Here is a 16,323-nt window from a genome sequence, read left to right on the forward strand (position 1 = left end):
ATCTCTTACCAATTGAAAAAGTTATTTCTCTGAGGCAAGCTGTTCAGTCTAAAATGAACTGTAACTGCAGATACTGTGATTGCACCTAAACCTTAAACTTGTAACATTGATGCCTACATTAATTAATATCAATTAAGAATGATTAATTTGCTCATTTTTGTCATAGTTTTTGTTCTGCTTTCCACAACTTTGACATATTCCTGAAAACAATGTGATGTTCTGATTATATTTATCTGGCATTTGATCACCAGAATGCAATAATTACTTAATATTTTATGGTTTTAACATTCAAATTAATAAAAAAACGATTAAAACAAAAAAATATTTTAGAGCAAAGAGTTTTATATTTCATAATGCATGTATATTTAATATATGTTTTTATTAGTACATACAGTATGTGCAATAATTTTCTGTAATTTGAATTAATTAAAAAATAGTGTTCGGTTATTAAAAACATGTAAAATAATTTTTATTGATGTTGCTATGGTAAGTTTGTTACCTTAATTTCTTCGACAGATCTAAGCCAGTGACTCGTTGTTTACAATGTACAGTAAATCGTAATGCTCTAGAAGCCTGATTGGTGTTGCAGTACGCTGATTATAATCTTCGTAGAGCATTATTTTTCCTGAACCACATATAAAAGGCATTGAGCTCCTTAAAGACAACTGTTCCTGCAGCAAGAGCTAAATGGGGGATTAGGACTTCCATTAATCTGCCTAATGTATTATTATTACTACTACAAATAACAATAAGAATAATTAACAGGTGATCAAGGGTGTCTTACAGTTGCATACAGTATGTACAATATAAAGGTGCTGTGTACTACACTCTACAACTGCAGTGTACAGTACATCGTTTACATTTACACTTGAGTGACTCTGTTGTATAATCTCCACATTGGTAAGAGACTTAACTGAGCATAGGTGATGAGGTCATTTAACTTGTTTGAATGTCATACCTGGAGAAAATCAAGAAAGAAAAACACAGGAAGGAACCAGGATGATCTGCCTATGAAGAGAACAATGTCTATGTGCCATTGATATTTTAAAGGCTGGACTGTTACTCATTGTTTGGGGTGTTCATAACCAGCAGTTACTAGTCTAACAGGAAATGACAGGTATGAAGAGGTGAAGAATGATAGGCCATGATCTGGAAGACCACCAGTCACAGCACTTCGCGGAGATCGATGGAGAAGTCCAAGTTTAATGGTCGCTACAGAACTCCACTTGTAGTGATGATGGCAACCTGACTCCATGGTGCTACTGTATGTTGATCAAGTCCCCTAACCACACATGCTGTCTTTTCTGTATTCAGTAATTTCATGCTATTGAAACAACATTCCTCTAGGGCACATTTCCTCATTGAAGCATCTACAGTAGTATGATTGTTTAGGATCTATGATCTATGACAGTAACAGGGCAAGACAATAAAGTGCACAAGACAGAAATGCAACTTGGTGCAAAACATGTGTTGCTTCCAACAGTGGCTACTGCTGTAACACCCCCCCCCCCATTGATAAACCCTATTAATGACAAATATTAATCATCATAATATGCCTACTGTACAATATGTCTGTTTAGTAAAACATCAGTGCAGCTGCTATAAAAAGTTAAAATTTAAAATTACTTGCTAAAGTTTTCTTGTTGACTTTGTCAACTTGTTACAGTTACTGTATAAGAGGTCAGTTTTTTTGCTGTTCAGTTTATATACAAGCTCTTAGATTACTGTGTGCTTCCTGTATTTCCTGATATATTTCTTCTTCTGAACAGATGATCTGTTATAATTAGAACAGTTGTCAAATGGTTGATGCAGTCAGGAAATGTGGTTTAATGACCAAGAGAGTCAATCAAAATATCACACATTCTGTAATTCTGGTAGAAATGGTAAATTTGGAAATACTCATCTACACAAAGACGTCTTACTCATGACTTTCATAGTAACCTTTACTGTAGCTATGTTTGACCAGTTATGAAGCTTGTTTTCTTAATTGGACTCGATTTCTGCTGTTGAATCAAGAAGTCAAAACAGTAGTGTTTCCCTAAAGAGGACAATGTCCCTCTCATTTTCTTCACATTCATTGTTCTTCAAATACGAAACACTAATATTTCTAATCATTTAAAACATTGATGTGAAGAATACATTTAGCAAAACAGAATTTTTCAAAAGTTGGTTCCCACTTTTAGAAATTATGTTTGGTTTTCACTATTCCTGTTTTTAGATGAACGCTCAGAAATGTGGAAATGGACTTCCCACGTTGCAGCAAAATTTTAAAAGACTGTTGAGGGCTTTTTTAATGATTAACATCTCTGCTGATTCTTCCAAGTTTCTAAATTATTTAAATTTAGATGGAAGGAATTCTGCTTAAAACATTATGAAAATTAAAAAAACGTCTGATAGCCCCTGTTTAACATTTGCTGAACAACTTTCAGAAAATTCAGACCTGTGAATAGTACATTTAGGCAAAAAGACTCTAATAAAAATCTCAAGCAACCTTGAAACTTCTCAGAATCCTGGAAATCTAGAATTTAGAAAGGTACTGTACAGACGGAAAGCTTGCATTGCCACATCCCTGGAGTAATGAGGTCAGGGTTATTATTTTGAAAATGTATTTGTATAGAAAATAAAATAATACGGCATTTTTGTGGGTAGCTAGGAATTTAAACTGTGCGTCAAAATGGTATTTATATTTAAGGAAATCGTTTGGTAAGCTTCACACACAAATGCAGTGCTTCTTTTGCTAAATGGCAGATGAGAAATATCCATTTGAATTTTGTAAAAGTCCCACTACTGTAGTTTTCACCTTGTAGTTCAGATATTGCTGGTTTATGAAAGGCCTACATCACTAACTGACCCATTTACACTTTTGTCCGAGTAGCTCCAAGCATCTTAAGCCGATTTGCTCAAGAATCTCCAAATGGACTTTATTAACTTACCAGAGCTAACCGCACAATGACTCCTGGGATCTCACTAGTACCTGTAAATTCAATTCAATTTATTTTTTATATAGTGCCTTTCACAACAAGGTTGCCCCAAGGCGCTTAGCAATACAATTGACAATACATTTTGTCAATATAGGACAGAAGACCAGAAGACAATGGAGGAGAGGAACCAAAAACTCCTTAGTAAGGAGAGAAAAAAACCTCTAGGGGTCCAAGGTCAACTGGTTGCCCAACCCCTCTGGGCATGCTAACATTATATAATTTAAAAAAGGTAACGATGAGGGTATGAATCCATCCAGCTCAGTCATTCCACTTAGTGATAACTATCTTGTCATGGTGGAGAACCACATTAACAATCAACTGTCAATTTGAGGTAGGGGGATGTAAGAAGAAAAAGTATTGATAATTCTAATTTTCAAGTAAAGTCCTGCAGCATACAGAACATGAATAGGGTTGTGCCATAGGATAAAGAAGAGGTCAGACATTCATTTACAGCTATGCAATCAAACTGCTGCTACAGTAAAAAGAGTCATAAGAGGCTTTGGGTTTCTCGTGATGTGAGCTCTGAATTATGAGAGAAATATTGCACAATTAAACAGGTACTGTAGCTATTCAAGTGTGGAATCGTTTGTAGACTTTCGATGTGGCTCAACCTACAGTTATGCATCTGCAAAGCACCTAATGTATCCTTGTAACAATTTCAAACAAAAATACAACCACATTGTTTATAGGTCACAGGCATTTAATTTGTTAAAGAGTTAAGGACTTTCTAATTCTATAGAAAAGAGTAACAGGGAACTCTTTCAGTGATTATGACATGCTGTAATTGCAGCCTGTCCAAAAAAGAACAGGAAGAGTAGATCTGTTGTATTTTTGGTCTAGATGCAGTAAGGCACCATAATGAATGACTGTGATATTCTAACCAACATTATAAAGCCCTTGGTCATCCTTTCTAAAGAGTTGGTGAGATAGTACTGTCTCCTCGTGGGGGCTTCAAAGAAATGACAGACTTTAAAAGTTTTTTGCTTTCTTTGTGTGAATGCACTTGTGCGATGGAGTCTACACTGCTGACTGGAAGAGGTGTTTTTACTGTCCATGAGCAGTTTCCATAGGATGCAGTGATGTTGACTCAAAACCAGGCTAGAATTCTGCAGAGTCAAAACAGATGCTGGGAGACAGAGACCACTTGAAACCAGGTGTGGGTTAAGCCAAGCACACCTGACACCTGGGCTGACTATACAGAGGGTTACACAGAGAAATAGTGAAAGGACAAAGAAGGATCAAAAGAAAGAGTGCTGGTTGAGGTCTTGAGACCGAAAAAAAGAAGTTGTGTACCTATACAATTGCGTCAAAGGTTAGGATTCAGTTAGGGCACATGATTTAGTCAGCCTAATGACAGACAGAAACGGGGGGCTATTGTTTAGCTACACCTCTGAAGTGGACCTCTTCAGAAGCTAGACCTCTTGCATTTGTGTTATAAATATTCCCAATAAAAGTGTGGAAAAGTGGCAAATAACCTTATTTGTTTGGAAAAATATGAGGTGACCATTGAGCTAAATTTATGTGACAATAAGTCAGTGAACGTTTTTACTGCATCAGTATAGTACAGTGTATATAACAAGTATTACTGAAAGGCAAAAATGTGTCTACTTAAGACTAGTCCACACTCTTATTAAAAACTAAGCTGCAAAGATGTACTCCTGTAAAATACAGGAAAAAAACAAAGAAACCAAGGCACGTTTCTTAAATAATTTATGTACAAAATTCATGAATCAGTATCAGCTCTATTTCTTTGACAACATGTGTAATTATTTAGGATCGATTTAACATTTGCTTCAGTGGCTATACATAAAAATTCAAAAGCCAAAGTCTATATACTTTAATTGCTATACAATACACGCTATTTCTGTTTTTATAAAGATAAATATTTGTGCAAGAGTTCACATTTAAAAAAATAACATAAGAACAAATGACAACAACAACAAAAGATAAACGCTTGCACATCTTGGCACGAGGTATGCACACAAAATACAGCATCACTCTTCAAACACAGCAAGACAGTAGATTCCAAGTATCCCCAAATCATTTCACAAAGGAACGGCTGTCCACCCTTTTCAATGACCAAGATTTCAATTTTGTTTAATAATAGCTGGACGAAGCCATTAAATTCTTAACACTGCCCCTAGTAGTCAAGCATGGTTCCTGCATGCTACTGTAAATTCTCATAAAGGTAAACTGTATAATGTCAAGGGTAATAATAACATTCTTAAAATCATTACTGCAAAGAAAATGATTTTTAAAAACAATTAACGCATTTAATTTAATTAAGACATTTCTATTCTATTTCTATTTGGTAAATGGGAATAAAAAATTGAATGTAAATCTTTATTGGTTTTTCATACTGGCTGTTATTTTATTATTATCTGTGACGGACAGACATCCTTGGGGCCTATAGGTGACTATAGACTATAGGTGGCTAGAGTCTTATTAGAGGAACACTGGCTTAATTCATTTTTTACTGACATTAAGAGCATGAAAGAACAAGACACTTTTATTGGAACTGATAAGACTAAATAATTGTTGTTTGTTGTTTATACAAAAGCTCTTCTCATTCTAGTTCACCAGGTAGTCGGTTGCAAGTAACACAAGACATTTAGAACCAGAGGATTTACACATTTCATTAGAGGAACTTTGAGATCAACAGGTGCAGTACAATATGTACACACCACAGTGGAACCATTACATGTCTGTGCCATTGTTAAGATTTCTTCTACAGTATGTAACCAAAATTACTTTATCATAAAATCTTCCTTGAGTCTAAATTTTGTAAATACGTAATATGTATACCTACTAACTCAGTAAAGTAACTACTGCACTAATACAATTTCAGTACTTAAACATTCCTACACCATTTGACTGCTCCTGTGCTGCCCTAAAGGCTGAAAAACAGCTTTTCCTCTCATAGTCTTCTCTTAGTGGTGAAAATAAGAAATTGGCAAGTTCCTTTACTGGAATTCTAATCAAAGACAACTTTTAAAATATACAACAACATACAAACTGATTCAATTTAATTTTCTCATCTCTTTTGGACACAGTTATAATATGACTTTAGCAAAACGTTTTGGCTAGAACTGGATACCAGCTGGGATGCCTCTGAAATACAGCACACTGTCTGAAAGAGAATTCTGGGAACTGGATATCTTTCCATTCATAGATTCAAGATACTTCCATAATATGACAACCGGAAACGATGTATGTTACTGCACAAAGGCACAGAGAATAACTTGGAAACAAAACTAATAAGAAAATTGTGGTTTTCTACTTACTGTAGCCATAGTAAATGAGCAGTCATTATTTAGTGTGATCTTTGATTTGGACATGTTGGACAGTGAAGATTGAAACATTGGTAGCCAGAAACCTTTGGTTAGCAGAACGTGGTTTAAACTGCATACTGGAGAAAGTTGAAAAGGGATGCTGCATTTTAAACAAACTTTAACACCACCGACGACAAAAGGAAATCAAGATAAAGTTGCACACACTCTTTTTGCTCTTCATCAAACCAGTTATGTGACAAAAGAAATTTGTGGTTTTAAAAAAAGGTTAAACGTGCAAAAAGGGGGAAAACTCTCTAATAGAGTATTTTTCCAGTTTGGTCCAATTTTTGAAGATTAAATACGTGTACTAAGAGAATGGAACTGTTACCCTTCAATACAGAATTATTGATTTTTTAAATTTGGCAGAGCCACAGTAAGGCCTCAGTGCAGGGGAACGCAACATTAAAAGAGATGGTTTGCACATTAGTCTGCTCATTTCTGTAAATGCAATGTTTTGCCAGGGTCTCTACTGATTGGGTATAAAGGAAAACAGACAACTGTCTTTAAAAAATGTCATTGAATACGCAACTGATTCGCACCTACAGTATAGATTAGAACAATAGCCAGATCAGAGCCCCACACTCAAAACCGCCCATAAAGATCTGGTATTAAAATACAGAAAGTCTGTGTTTTGTTTTATTTACATGTGTAATAACTATTTCAAAAGGTCAGATTCAGCATTTGCAGAGACAGGTCTTATGCTCTGCGTCTAGATACCATTGTGACTGTGCTTTAAATGACAGCCAGGTTACTTTATATCAGTATCAAAACAGTATGTCTTAAGTCTTCAACGATCCTTGAAAATAGGTTTTCAAGCCTCTGCAACTGAACTGTGCAAGAAGTTACTTTAGGCTGGGAATGAGATTGTGAAAGACAACTGACTCAAACTGAAACTTCAGATGCTGATTCACATCCCATTTACAGATTTACTTTTAATCCATTTTATCCTTTTTTAAGTCTTTCAATAAAGAGATTTTTTTACAAATAGTAAAAGAGAAAGGAACCACCTCTGAAGTTGTCATGAATAAAAGAAATATAATTGAAACTAAATCCAACGCTATTCAACCAAAATGTTTGCTTTCTGTGGATATAATCCAAATATGATGATGACCCTTGATTGCATGATTAGAGTGTGACAAACATGCAAACTCACATGAGTTGAAATTGCAAATCTTTAGCACTACACAGTCCTGAAAATCTATGTGACAAGCAAGCAAAATATGTAGTCCAACTTGCACTAAGGGAAGGCACTCTGTGGGTACTTATTCTATCAAACTACTGCTACAACTAGAGTGGAATTTTATACAAGGCCCTCCATAAACTGGTCGATGCACTCTCAAGAACAGGGAAGACATCAAAATAAAGTGGATAACAACTCATTAACCTTCAACCACTAAATAATTAAAACTTTCTTTTACTTATGTGATATCTGAAAAAGCTATACAGCACATTACACATGAAACTGTCAGATTAATCAGTAGGCTACAATAGCTAAGACCACAGAATGCTTATTTAGTGAACGTAAGGTTCATATCAAATCCCATGCTTCTGGTAATCATGTTTTAGTAAACGATTATCTCCTAATTATATCTGTTATGTTCAGTAATACGTTCTTAAAATTATTTCAGTTGCAGAACATGGAATATGCATGGATGTATTGTATACATGGTTACTGTGCAATAATCCATACAGACATGCAACTCGCACATACTGGACACAACAATCTACAGTACAAAAAATGTTTTCTGTACATGCTAAGGTCATTTTCTCAACATACTGTGAAAATAAAGTCAAGTGTTTCCGCACAGTAATAGTGTCTTAAATAATGGAATAAATGCCGGTTCTATCTTAAAGGTACTCAGAGTTTAACAGAAACCATTACATTCTGGATTTGTAAATTTAAGTTTGAATTAATATTTATATTTAGTGTGCTGCGATTTCTGTTTATTACACAGCAACACACCTTGGGTAAAAAGACAATTCATTGGCTACACTAAGATCCCAATTAACCAAATCATAATCATTGCCCTCTGTGGTATAGACTGTTTAATGTTTTTTATCATTATTTCCCATAATTATTTTAAAATTGTATTTGAAATTACTGTATTCTATAAACAATACCAATCTGTTGAAAAGACTGTAGCACATAGTACGATATATAACTGAGTGTAGAACCATATGTACACATATCAACTTGTAAACTGCAGGACTAAATACAAATTAATCAGATTATAAGATTAGTGATCAGAGTCTACTGTTAACTGTGCTTAAGGTATTGATGAGGCAAAACTCACAATGGCTCAGATGCTAATTAAAAAGCATCTTATCTTGTTCTCTGATTTGCATATTTTCTGTCTTTTTAACTGGGAAACTGTCTGCATGAAGTCATTAATGCCAATGTCCACGCATCACATCTGTCGCTAATAAAGAAATATAAGGCAATGGCTGTAGATGAAACACAGCTAAAACAAATGAAAAGGACATAAATATTCCAATCCGGAAATGTAACTGAATGGGATTTGTTTTCCAAACCAGTTTACGATGCCTCACATAAAATCAAAGCCAGACAAGCAGCCTGATCCACTGATCAGTAGAGACCGTGGCAGAGACACAAGGCAGATGGAGAGGACTACCCGCTATAGCACCCGTTGTGCAGAGAGAGAGCCCACCGGAGAAACACTCCAGGGTCCCGGCGCAGCCCTGACGCCAGCACACCGCCCCCTCCTCATCTCCCCTCCTCGGCAGAGCGTATCTCTGACTTGAGCTTGACGAACTCGCGGGCGACCTCGTCGTTGGTGCGCTGGGACAGGATGCGCAGCACCGTCAGGCCCGTCTCGTCCATGTGCACCCGCCGCCCCAGCGGGCACCAGCAGGCACAGCTGCCCTTGTCGGCCAGGTCGCGCAGCTGCATGACGGCGATGCCGAGCACACGGTCCTCTCGGGCGAAGCAGTAGTCCTTCACACACACCTGCAGCTCGTAGCACTCTGGCCCGTCCTCGTTCCCCAGGATACTGCACAGGAAGACAGCATGGGCCCATGAACTTGGAACATAATGGGTTTTTAAATAAAGGGGTAAAACAGTCCTCCCCCACTATCTCTACACAGCAATGCCGTGCTTAGAGCTCCTTCCATTAGTGTTGATTCCCTATAGCGCTCTTTGTCCTGGCTGTCAATTTATTCGCTCCAACTTTTTTTTTTTCTACAACGGAGGCAAGGGAAGAAAAGAGCCTTCCCGAAGCGGTGGCGGAGAGTATCCTCGACACAGACGAGGATGACTGCGAAGCCACCCTGGAGCCGGAACTGATGGTACGGCTGGACCAGTCCAGCATTTTTCATTTTCAATCCCCGGCGAGACCTGGAGGGAGCCCAGCATATCCCCCCCCAAGATCCAAATGAGAGGAGTTACATCTAGGCTAAACAGTGCCTTAGATGTAGACTTCCTGTCAAGTACAGTAAGTATACAAAGAGGAGAATGGCTGTTTTAGCTGTCGAGAATGCATATACTGTACAGGCCAGGCAGATGCACCTGAAGCGCACTTAGCACAGGCTGTAGTTGAGCGTCCAGCTCCTATTTGCGCTGAAGAAAAACTGCAACAAGAAGACGGCGCTCAAGCTCTCGGCCAACGAGACCGTGGTATGATATGTACAGTATATCGTATAGCACGAGCCACTTGGAATCGCTTGTCAAAAAGAAGTATTAAATGACCCCAGGATAAAACCAGCCTGGCTCCTACAAGCAGATGTAGCTCCTCCCATCAGTCTCCCACCGCTGCCAAGTGGGAGGAGTGAAAGCAGACAGGGGTTAGTCTACGCAAGCTGTGACTGAATACTTTGTAGCCAAATATTATGCATTTTTGCAAACAATTTAATAATAAACCTTTTTCTGTATCAAGTGGATTTTTCATCATATTTAGAGGTAATAGTATCAATTCTTCAAATACTGATACCCCAATGAAGCCCTGATACTTCACTGATATATGAAAGAAACAGTGTACATACTGTAGGAATACATCCCCACTGAACCCAGGCTAGAACTGTCACTATTAGCACGGATTCCCACAGAGCTCCTTTATCTGCAACACATCCTCAGCACTTTATGCTGTATCTGTGTGTCTTTCTGGCATAGAGAGAGGCAGACCAGCACTAACACTGACCTTACAAACACCTGTCTGGAAGCGACTTTTAACTTTTGACATAAACTGCATGTTTTTTGGTTTCACATTCGTTTTCTGTTCTCTGAATCCTGCACTAAGGCACAGTAAGTAAATGAAACTTTGCTCACAGAACGATTGGCAGAAAACTTTCATTCAGGACTGAAAGCAGGGATCTGCTGAAAGAAAAGTGCTGTCATCTGTCGACTGATACTCTCTCAGAGGTACTTACAAGTGAAAAGTCTCATTGTACTTTGGAGCCCAACTGTTGTTCTTGGACTTTGTAGTAAACTTGCGCTTCTTGTCGCTCATGTGCGGCCCAATCATCGTCACCTCCACGAAGGGACGGAACATTCCAGAGGTCTGCCATTTCAGGTCATTAGCAGCCACGACTGAAATGGTAAGAAAGCTGCAGTGTCAGGTAAGCCAGCACAAAATATCGATGTACATGGCAATGTCATTTAAAAATACTGTAGATCATCACCCCACAAGAAGAACACTGTCTTAACTGAACTGTCATGGTTTAAAAGAATGGGATTGACAGAATTTGAACATTAAGAAATTTTATTCCTTTTTTGTTTTGTTTAAACAGTGATTTTCATTCCCAAGGTGCTTTACACATGGGAGGGAACCCACCTAATCCACCACTAAATTACAGCTGCTATAATGTACTGTACCAGCTGCCCCACTTACACAACAGATTTGCTCAAGAGGATTCACCAATTAAAATAAGGTGGAACTTCAGGTAAGCTAGACTGTACAAGCCCAGGGTGGAATTAAGCCAGCTCAGCTCCCCTACAGTTCCACCTAATGTCTCCATACACCCAGCAGGGGCATTAGTTTGGTCCTTCTGGTACAGAAGAAAAAGCACCACTTATGTGTCCACCAAAACCTTTTCCGGTTTTAAATTGTGATTAAAACCTTTTTTAGAGGGAATTCTGAAGTAGAGGCATTCAGTCTGAACCCCACAGCTTGTAACTTCACAACATTGGCTTCTCAGCCAAGCACAGACACCAGATGACTTAAGCAGTGGTTCCTCTCGTACCGAGAAAGATTACCACTGAAGCAATATATCAACAGTAGGGTAAAACTAACCTTTCTCATGATGGTCTAATCCTAGCTCAAATTAGCGATTGTTGGGTGAACAATCCAATACTGGTTTTTAACTGTGCTTCACAATTGTCATAAGAGGTAACATCGATGGATCAAAAAGCAACACTGCTCTCTAAGTCCCATTCCAGTAACAAATAGGCCTGGCCTAGTTTAGTTTCTGAGATCAGGCTACAAAATGGCATTACCGCTGCCATAATTTACTTTTGAAAATGAATCAGAATATTTGAGATAAAAATTATTCAGCCTAATGAGTTTAGGAAGCACAACCTACCTGGCTTTGGAAAGGATATACAGGCTATTACACGTTAGCCACATAACACAATGGGTTGTTAACAGCAGCAGATTTGCAAACAACGACTTATCATAGGGATACAAACTTTTGGCCACGTATAGGAAACATAGAATGCATTGAATCAAATCTCACGATGCCAACCAACGTACTGAAAGGTGTTGTAGATTTCCCCTATTGAAAAGGCACATTATTGAACAGGAATTCCCAGTGGATCTTTACAAGGCACACACCCTAGACACTTGTTATCTGTCTGCTGGCTCACCTTTCACTGTGACCTTGTGCTCTCCTGTCCCTGGATGTGTGAACAGATCCACCTGTATGGACACCTCCCCCACTGGGTCATCGACTCCCGACCCTGCGGTTCATGGACAAAACATCATCAGGAAAGCCTTATCAAAACAGCAGTCTCCCCTGGCATCCATCTATAGCCATGGTGTAACATTACAGCAGGCAAGGTGTGCATCCAGTCCAGCATGCTCTGCGACATTCACCCACTCTTCCCCTCAGAGTCACAAGGCTGCTGTTTTCACTCCTCCAGGGCCATAGTGTCTTCTGAGTGTTGCCCCACCTGAGTACCAGTGCACCACCACCATAAGCTGGTGGTAGCTCACAGAAATCTGTAAAACCTGCCGGGTTGTGGCTCTTTAGAACATGGTCCCAGTGTTGGAGAGTCTATGTTGGAACACCCAGATGAATTGAAATATGCGCACATGCACATACTGTATACACTCGGAAAGCAAAGCTTTATACTGTACATTCAGAGCCCTGCTGTAAAACAGTGAAGCCAGGTCACAGTAAACTGACCTGGTCCTGATTGTTTCTTTGAGGGGAGAGTTTTAAGAGTACTGAAAGATACTGGAATGCTGCTTGAACTCCAATACACTCCACGATCCTCCTTTATTTGCTATAGATTTTTTTTTTCTTGTGCTCAACTGTCCTAGAATTAGGGTTTGTGTACTCTACCAGCCTACTGTGGAAATGAGAATTTAGTTATGCCCTGTGTCCTAAAACAGTGACTTCACTCTCTGATCCCTTTTCCCACCCTGACAGGGGGGTGTCTATTCTTTATTGAAACACTCACTGCACCCTTGTTGCTGATGAAGACATCTTCAAGAAGAGAGAGGCCAGGACAAATCCAACCAGCCCTCGGGCCCATGCTAAAATACTGTATATCTCATGAGACTTTCTGTGAGTTACTATACAGTATGCTGCCTTCTAAAAACATTTACACAAAGACTGCCCCTACTCCACGTGACTGACCAGCCTGTTCCACACCAACTCTGTCAGCATGCTTGAAGGCTGAGCACTGGAAGGGTGTTTGTAGGTGTGACAGAACAGACATGCGCTTTGTAGACAGGTCATTCAAACAGCTTTACATTTACAGGTGAGGCAGGAAAGATGTATGCTTGTAAGGTACAGTTTTGTTCAACAGGTGGGGAGAGTTTTAAAACTGTACAGCTTTGGTAGTTTCTAAGTCTCACAGAAAGATTACTCAAACTAATCTTTAGGGGTTATACAAACCCTGGATGTTAATATACAAAACATACTGTGCATATATCCCAACAAAGCAGTTTTTCTCTTCCATCGTTACCAAGGCACACAATTAACAAAACCTTTCTAGTCAAATTGCAGTCTAGGCTTTGATGTGAAACAGCACACTTATAAAAACATACAGGCATGCACCTCATTACCTTATCATTTAACAAAATACCTCTTTTGTGCTACATGCAGTAAGCATTTGTGCTTAATTCCTGTGCAGTAACATTCTCTATCAGTAAGTCAGTGAAATACAGTTACCAACAACAGTTACAAACTCCATTATTGGTTTAAGCATTTTTCTGTTTTCTTCATTCCTCTCTGTTTTCACATCTATTTACTACATAATGACCTTCCCCTTTTCTGCTTGTTTTATGTCCTATTCCATTTTTCCCTAAGCTTTACTTCCTCAGTCTTTGTCTTTTGTATTCTTTCACAAATGTTAACACATTTAGATTTTTTAAAATATATATACTTAAACCAAGTTTCAAATTGGTTCTTAAATGCATTTTAATTAAAATTTTCCCCACTTCAATTTTGATGTACACCAATCTCACTGAGTTAGGCAAGAGTCGACTTGTGTAAACTCGATTTGACAGTGAAGTAAAAACCTCCTGTGGGTTATATTATAAAATTCTTGTGTTATGGAAAGTTTATAGTACTGTAGTAGTTCAAATAGGCAGCTGCGTCAGCATGCGTAGGCTGCAAAGGAACAAGTTAAGGTTTATTCCATGCTGAAAAGAGAAGAAAAGAGACATGTTTCTCACACCCGAGGTGTCACACACCTGAAGAAGGCTCCACAGCCGAAACGTTGAGTCTCTTTTCAGCATAGAATAAACCTTTACTTGTTCCTTTATAGCACTGTACATTACAAACATAGAAAGCAAGCAGTACGGAAAGCTCCTTGAGTAAATTTGATGTACTCTCCAGCAGGGCTCTGCTTTACACTTCAGTTTCACACGTACGGTAACCTCCTCAGGTCATTTTAAGCTTTTTCACTGAAAAAGCTGGAATCAACCCGTATTGCAGTCAAGCCAGGGAAGCACCCAAGTGGTTTTATTATTGTTATCGTCTACTACTTTATGTTGAATTTAATTACTGAAAAGTATAACCGCAGGGTCATGAAACGAAAAATCGGTATGCTGTACATTTTTAAATGTATGTCATTTTTGGTGTTTAATGATCGTAATTAAAGAGTTTTAAAACTTTTTTCATTCATTGTCACTTCATTTCTGCCTCCGCTTGTTCTCTCTCTACTGTACCTCATCAGCTGCTACTCTCTCTCGCCCTCGACTCTCCTCCCCCTGATCAGCACACACACCTCTTAACCATTAAAGGACAATAAACCCCACTGAGGCTGCAGTTCTGCTCCCCTGTTCCTCTTTCCTCACTCGCAGACAGCCAGGGCAGGAAAGGGTCGCTGCAATGTCAAGGATGGTAATTCTCTAAACGTCTTCACACAATGGCTAAGAATTTCCATAAATCTGGCTTCCGTCTCTACCTAAAATTTGTGTCGTGTAAAGACTTGCAAAACCGAACTCTTATGTAACCCAGGGAGCTGGTAGAGTTTTTTTCTTCTGTTCCTTTTAATATTAAACCCAATGTACTTTCATATAAATAAGACATTTATATGAGTTTTGTAATATTTAACAGAATTTGATTAGTAAAGTAACTGGCATATAAAAACTTTCCTCCTTAAACACTTTAACCTTTATTGGTTATACCTGAAGGGCTGTTTCAGAAGACACTTCAATAACACTTTGTGTGACCAACATTAACATTATGCAATTACATATTAATTGTATTTGTACTGATGCATTGCTACTTTTCAATAATGGTTAAGTAGAAGGTACAGAGTTTTCAGAAAAAGAAAACAAGGTGAAAGGGGCATCCATCTCCCTTAATCCAGTTTGCTCTTGTTAATGAATTGTTAAATGGTGAAACGTCTGACTCAAATTAGTCAAATGTAAACCTTAACTGAATCAGACACAAATACGTAACATGTACTATATAAGGTAATCTCTTTTACTGCTATTATTACTGCCATCATCCTGTCAATTGTGTTGTTTGTTAAATGTTAATTGAAAGTAATAAAGCATCATTTAACAACAATGTAATATGTAATTGAGTAGCTATTTAATCTCAATTTGTGACACTCGCAATACAGCTTTATTGAACTAATTAGGTGAGAGGGATTGTTAGTGGAGGGGTACCATGTCATTCACAATGGTAGATGGGTCCTATGGAGAGATAAGGGAGGTGAGGGAAGGGAAACTGGGGGCTCGTGGTCTGGCTGCAATGTTGTCTCTTTCAGGACACATCATCAGCCCCAAACATACCCTTGTCTGGACGCACATCCTCGTTAGCAGTAAATCTTATACCCTTTCCATTATGAACTGGTAGGAGAAGCAAGGCAAGAATAAAAGGAGAAACAAAACAGATAAAGTAACAAAAGAATAAAAAATACATGCCAAGTTAAAGTACTGTACATACAGTAGGCTAGGAGACGCCAACTAACACTCTCAATGACTCAATCGAGTGCTTAAGTCATTGCTTTGAGTCTTGATAACACCCATTCCAGTGTTGATTCCAGGAGTACAGGGATGATGCTCTCATGTAATCTTAAGATTATTTATCACAGCAGAGACCATAATAATCTGAACGATAAGAAAAATGGTGAACAGTCAGAGTTGACAGACAGATATTATTAAAACACTGTTTGGATCTCCTCTGCGACTCTGTACTGAATAAAGTTGTTAAGAAATTGGATGAATGTTCAGATTTTTGATGAGCTGGCAACCTAGGGTTAAAATATAGTGTGTTAACCAAACACAACATCCAATACGAAAGAAGTCATGTTTTTGTATGCTGAAGTAGACAGAAACAAGCAGAATCAAAGTGCACATGAAGTATAAGCC

The 16,323-nt window shown here is 38.3% G+C and overlaps 1 protein-coding gene across 1 annotated transcript in view; it reads right to left on the bottom strand.

Moving 5' to 3' along the window:
• Window positions 1-4,685: 4,685 nt before the first annotated feature.
• Window positions 4,686-16,323, bottom strand: part of LOC148837346 (protein unc-13 homolog B-like) — a 75,711-nt gene continuing 64,073 nt past the window's right edge. The window contains exons 29-32 of the mRNA XM_088911500.1: window positions 15,745-15,801; window positions 12,132-12,224; window positions 10,697-10,856; window positions 4,686-9,324 (exon numbers count right to left, since the gene is read on the bottom strand). Of these exons, the coding sequence (XP_088767626.1) occupies window positions 9,039-9,324; window positions 10,697-10,856; window positions 12,132-12,224; window positions 15,745-15,801 (596 nt within the window). The 3' untranslated portion in view covers window positions 4,686-9,038. The remainder of the gene's footprint in view (window positions 9,325-10,696; window positions 10,857-12,131; window positions 12,225-15,744; window positions 15,802-16,323) is intronic.

Source organism: Atractosteus spatula, chromosome 3 (assembly GCF_055471065.1).
Source record: "Atractosteus spatula isolate fAtrSpa1 chromosome 3, fAtrSpa1.hap1, whole genome shotgun sequence".
Taxonomy (NCBI): Eukaryota; Metazoa; Chordata; class Actinopteri; order Semionotiformes; family Lepisosteidae; genus Atractosteus; species Atractosteus spatula.